A 6,083-nucleotide genomic window follows, 5' to 3' on the forward strand; every position below is an offset into this window, starting at 1 on the left:
GAAATCAGTGAGAAATAAAATTAAAAACCCACAAACTCTATTTGTTCCATTCTCGCATTCTAAAAGAATAGGATTGAAAATATAAAATCAAAGTGTTGGACGATTCGTCCATTTCTTCTTTTTTTATAAATGGGTAAGATACCACCTTAATTGAATTCAGCGTCAAAACATTGTCTTTATTAATCCCTATTTTCTCTTTTGTCAAGCTTTCGCCTATTGATCCCCATCACATCCCTAGTACTAAAAACAGTATGCGGTAATAAAACCCTAAATTCGAAGCTTTTATTAATAGATCAACAAGTTTTGGTTAACTTCCTCTTTTGGGCAATCTACGTAGATAAACACTTTATAAAACGGCTTCGGCCAGCCCACGCTTGACACGGCTGAAAGCGAAATGAAAGAAGAAAAAAAAAAGCAATGCACAACCAGCATTTAATTAACTTTCTCCCTACTTGTCTGTCAACGGAAATCGAACACTAATTCTCTGAGAATCCTCTTCTTGGGGTGGTGAATATGATTTGGATTAATGGTACTGTTTGTTTGTTCCTTCAACGAAGGCACCGGATTTGGCTTTTCGACGTTTATGGGGATCATGTCTTCTCGTTTTCTTTATATCTTATTTAATCCATGAGTTCAGATTTGTGCCCTACAATGTTCCACAGCACATTTTCGCCGTGTATTGAGAACATCTCCTTATGATAGTATCAGAACCGATAATATTATCATCGGAAGATATTCTTAATACACGACAGGGATGTGATATGGGACGTTGTGGGGCGTAGATGTGAACTCTTAATCCATTAATTAATCCAATTTAATGAAAAAAAAAAGAGGAGATTGCTAAAAGTCTAAGGCCCATTTGGGAGGGAAGAAGCAAGGTTTTTAAAATTGAACCGGACAACGAATTGGTCAGGATCCGGTTCTCGGGTCAAATAGTTCAACCGTTTGAACTGAATAGATGGCCCATTCTGATAATAAATAAAAAAACAAGTCAAAACCGTTAGATAGTTTGAACGGTTCGATCGCCCGAGTCAGCGGTTTGCTAACCAAATCAATGGTTTTGGGCAAAATAACGGTTCTAGGATAATACGGAAACGTTCACTTGACCGGTTCCCTTTTCCGATCCAACCATCTGGTCCAGTCTGGTTTTCAAAACCATGGGAAAACGCATTGATTGAGCTACTTTTATTGAACCACTTTGAAGAAGTTATTAAGGGCCGGTTTGGGACGGTTGAGCTAAAGGTTCACCTAAACTCGTTCAATTGCGTCGAAGTGTCTTCCCAAATGGGAACTAAAAGGAATAAAAGAAAAAGAACTAAAGAAGACCAAAAAGCCAGTTTTCTTCCTAAACCATGGTTCTAAAAAAACGACCCGGAAATGGAACCATTTTGGCCACCGGTTTCCAGGTTGACGGTTTGACCATCCGGTTCGAACGGACAGCCCGTTTTGACAACAAAATTAAAAAATAATTAAAAATAAAAAAAGCCAAAATCATTGAACGGGTCAACAGTTCAACCGCCCGGGTCAATAAATCATTGACTGATTCAACATTTTTTTACCAAAGGCCGAATTTAAGATAAAATAAAAACAGTTGCCTGAACAATTTTTTGGATGAACGGTCCGACCATCTAAGTCAACTGCAGTTTAAAAACCATATCCTAAACAACCCCGCTTTTGAGCTTTCCGGATTTTTCACCAACGTAACTTATAGGCTGTTTTGTGTGGGACGTAGGGGTGATCATTCTTGGCCCGACTTATATTTTGGGCGAAGACTTATCATAAGTGCGTAAGCCTGGCCCTGCCTATGATCACCCTTATGTGGGGCCCACATTATATATGAAGAAGTCGTGATAAAACCCTACATACAAGGTGATCAGATCTGCTACTAGCAAAACTAGGGGTGTAAAATGATTGAATTTGAATCAAATCTGGCAACATTCGAATTTGAATCCGATTAGAAAATATAATATCCGAATTTGATTCGATATCCAACCGATATTTGAATTTGATTAAATATTTGAATATTCGACTTGAATCGAATTCAACCAATTAATTATTTGAGGTAATTAATTAATATATAAAATAAATATTTTATTTATATAAAGCATATAAGTATATAAATTATTTATATAATTTAATTATATATTTAATATTTAATATTATATATAAAAATTAAATAATCAATCGAATTCAGATATTTATCAAATCGAATCCGGTTAGAATCGTGCTATACATCTTATGTTTATTTTTTTTCCGACAAAAGGGTATTTCCGTCGATAGCAGCAAGGTGGCATTGAGAGAGTGCCACGTTTGAGTTCTACAGTTTAACGTGGTTTAAGTCAGAAGTGAGAACTGAGAACTACCAAAAAGATCCTTCTTTTTTTTTTAATTAGGCCTAATTGTCTAATTAAACATATATTTACAAGGCTGTATTTGATTGTAGTGCAATTTTGCATGTACTAATTGGAATGCACATAGAAAAAAATGTAAATTCTGATTTAATTTTATTTTAAAGTATCGTTGCTTTGAAACAAAAATAAATGATAATTTACATTTAATATTATTATAACAAACGAAGCATTAAAAATCAACCAAAGAAAGAAAGCCACATAATCGCTACGGACAACCGGACAAGGCAGTGCGTTTCCACTCCCAGGCTTCCAGCTAAACAATTATGACTTAACGACGGCAGTTGTGTAAACTTGCTATATGGGAATTTAATCCCCAAACAGGAGAGGGTATAGTCGTAAATTAGGGTGGCCAACTTTGGGCGTTTTCGGAAACGCGCTCGCTTAAATAGGCCGGTTGCGCAGCCCAGCAGTTGCATACTTTCTTCGTTTCTGATTGAGAGAGAGAGAGGGGGGGTCGGAGAAGAGCGGCGTGGGCGTCCGGCGATTGGTGGGATTCGAAGAAATGGGTGAGAAAAGATTCGCTGTTCTTCTCTGCGCCGACGATTCGGACTACGTCAAGAAGCTTTACGGCGGGTATTTCGGGATATTCGTGGGAATGCTGGGGGACGACGGCGAGACCTGGGACAGGTACAAGGTGGCCGCCTACGAGTTCCCCGACGACGATAAGCTCGACTCCTACGACGGGTTCGTGCTCACGGGCAGCTGCAGCGACGCTCACGGCAATGAAGTGTGGATCCTGAAGCTGATCAATCTGCTGAACAAGTTGGATTCCATGAAGAAGAAGGTTCTGGGCATTTGCTTTGGCCACCAGGTATGGGCGTCTTTTCTACCAACAAACAACCAAGAAAGGGCTGTTTCTGATGGAATTTATGAATATTCAGATATATTGCAGATCTGGTTTATCGTTTAATTTCGTTTTTGTTTAATACATTGGCGCGATCGGTCTGATTGTTGTTCATGCATGTCTCCTGTTTGTTTCTATCTGATTATCCAAATCGTCTTGATTTGGGTTCAGAATTTAAGACAGAGGGGAGGATTTGGATTTTCAGTTGGACTAAAGTAACCTACCTAAGAGCTGATTACCCAAGATAATTAAAAAGATGGTAGAAGAAAAGCCGGAGAAGGGCATGATGGTCATCTAGTACGTCTGAGCCCCGTTTAATGGGGAAATGATGTGTTTTGTAAGGCTTTTGTCTTTGGGTGGGATGAGTGATAGAGTGAGGAGATGGAAATCCAGCGTGAACCTGTCAGGTGCGGTCTCGGTCTGGCACGTAGAAGTGCCGGCGGCCTCATATCCGTCCGATTATCTGACCAATACCGGCAAGGAAATTGGGGGGGTACCGTTGAGTCTCTAATGTCACATTGCTATCTGGTCGATACGATGCCGAAAGCCTCAAACCCCGTTATTTCTATCTAGGCAAAAAAAAGCAGGGAACGAGAGTTACGGGATGTGTGGTAAAATCTAAAAAGAGAATTTAACCATTTAACCCTATCATTTATTTTATCCTTTTGATCAATCATTTATCCAAGTATATACAGTTATCCGGGGGTAAATGTTAATACTTAATTTTAATTAAATATTTCAATAAATCATTTAAGCCTTTTTGATTAATCAGGTGAAATTATATAATGATAAATGAAGGGACAAGTTTGTCCCATCATGTTTTAGAAATTTAGGGCTTTTTATTTCACCTCATAAACCATAATTCTTTTTAGAATTTTTTTGCACCAACAAAAAAAGAGTTATTTACCCAAGTACAAAATCGTAGAATCGGCTTCAGCCTTTACTGCCTTGCATTGCATTGAGAATATCTCCTTAAGTATATGCTTTAGTTCATGGGAAGATATTCTCAATGCAAGGTATGAAAGGATTGTTAGAACGATGCGGGCACAGGTTTGCCCTGATGGAAGCCGATCATGAGCCAGTACAAATGGGGCCCATAGTGAATATTGGCTTGTGCACTCAATTTTCTGTCCATCTCATTCGACACAGTCTAAGGTGAGCCCGGATTGGCTGGAGACAAATCATGTACATCGGGCTGGGTTATTAATTTGAAACATGGGTTGCTTTTTTTTTCATTTTTCATCATGGGACTCACCAACTCACCCATCCTATATTAATTTATGATGCACTTAGTATTGTTTATGGCCTAAATGGGATTTTCAAAAGCATTTTTATAGTGTGTATGTGTATATTTGTAAATGGGAAAGTACGAAAACGTGGGTCGCACGGCCTGCACATGTCAGACGGGCCTAAATAAGGTTTTTTGTGCATTTTAAAACGATTATTTATTTCAAACAAAAATTTTGCCGATTTTTAGCTTACTCAAGTACAAAAGAGACTCACAATCGCAAACGAAGCTTGCGTTAATAGTATGTTGTTGATATAAAAGAATGAAAAGGTGATAGGAATTGTGGAAGTGGTGGTAGCAGATATTGAGCCGGGCATTGGGAGGAAAGACGGGACGTGCAGGGTCGGGATGGGACATTGGAGTGAGAAGCGTCAACCTGGCGCCCAGCAAGCTTTTCTCCGCCCTCAAATTGCCGCCCCGCCTACCCATCATCGAATGCCATCGAGATGAGGTCTGTAATTCGGTTGCCTCTTGTTGTTGGGTTGGACTTAAAAGTGATTAATATATATATATATATATAGAGAGAGAGAGAGAGAGACAGTAGGGAGATGAGACAATGGTGTGAATTGAATGTAGGTGAAGGAATTGCCTCCCAAGGCAGAGGTGATGGCGCGGTCTGACAAGACAGGGGTGGAGATGTTCAGGTATGGGGATCACATGATGGGGATTCAGGGCCACCCCGAGTACACCAAGGACGTTTTCCTCAACATCGTCGACCGTCTCCATCAGCGCAACCTGGTTGATGCCTCCCAACTTGAGCTGGCCAAGCTAAACGTGGAGCAACGCGACCCAGACAGCGACGCCTGGAAGCGACTCTGCAAAGCCTTCCTCAAGGGTCGTCTTCTGTTGTAGTAATAAGTAAATTCAATTACCATTGGCAATGGCATTGATCACCCATGTAATTTGTACATAATCACATCAAGAATTACCCTTTTTATTATTATACTCACTTGTTCTGATCTTTATGTCCATTGATATAATACGGCTATGCGCCTCTGTGTCTGAGTCAGCGATAATCGTAAAATAGAGAGATACCACGCCCCACACCATTGAGTATTGAAATTGTTTCCTGAAGAATCTCTTGTGACCCGCCAATAAAACACGGACATATATCACCATTCACCAGCCAGCGAGATTGAAATATTATTTGTTTGTATGGTATGGTGCTGAGTTTAGTTATGACATCCGACTACTATCGCCCAAGTCAGCAGCCTATATAAATATAGCATGGTTATGCGCATGCCTCAAAACTCTAATTCGCTTCTACACGACTACACGCCAACGCCACGCTAATCTTTCTGTATTTCTATTTAATTTTCTTTTTAGATTGATGAGACGAGACTTGAGAGGACTCCAGTGGCAAACTTATCTATCAAAGTTCACGAGTTGAGTTTCAGTACCCAAGTATGGTGTTGGTGGTCTCTCAAAACTCAAATGCCCAAGTTCAATTTCATTACCAAAGCATCCAGTACTGTAACCGAGCACCAACTCTTAACTTCAAATAACCGGGTTGCATTCCTCATTCATCATAATCTCACAC

At 39.7% G+C, this 6,083-nt stretch overlaps 1 protein-coding gene across 1 annotated transcript; it reads left to right on the top strand.

The window, feature by feature from the left end:
• Nucleotides 1–2,824: 2,824 nt before the first annotated feature.
• Nucleotides 2,825–5,486, top strand: LOC104611953 (gamma-glutamyl peptidase 5-like). The gene is made up of 3 exons (XM_010279258.3): nt 2,825–3,222; nt 4,845–4,994; nt 5,120–5,486. Exons 1-3 carry the CDS (start codon nt 2,914–2,916, stop codon nt 5,393–5,395), a joined length of 735 nt encoding a protein of 244 aa, XP_010277560.1. The 5' UTR covers nt 2,825–2,913; the 3' UTR covers nt 5,396–5,486.
• The last annotated feature ends 597 nt before the right edge of the window (nt 5,487–6,083 follow it).

The sequence above is a fragment of the Nelumbo nucifera genome, chromosome 1 (genome assembly GCF_055504915.1).
Source record: "Nelumbo nucifera cultivar China Antique chromosome 1, China Antique-T2T, whole genome shotgun sequence".
Taxonomy (NCBI): Eukaryota; Viridiplantae; Streptophyta; class Magnoliopsida; order Proteales; family Nelumbonaceae; genus Nelumbo; species Nelumbo nucifera.

Excerpts from the sequence above, each read along its gene's own strand:
- LOC104611953 (XM_010279258.3), top strand. The coding sequence starts at position 2,914 with ATGGGTGAGAAAAGATTCGCTGTTCTTCTCTGCGCCGACGATTCGGAC. Across the intron at positions 3,223-4,844 it reads GCATTTGCTTTGGCCACCAG|ATATTGAGCCGGGCATTGGG; the intron begins GTATGGGCGTCT and ends TGGTGGTAGCAG. Across the intron at positions 4,995-5,119 it reads TCGAATGCCATCGAGATGAG|GTGAAGGAATTGCCTCCCAA; the intron begins GTCTGTAATTCG and ends AATTGAATGTAG.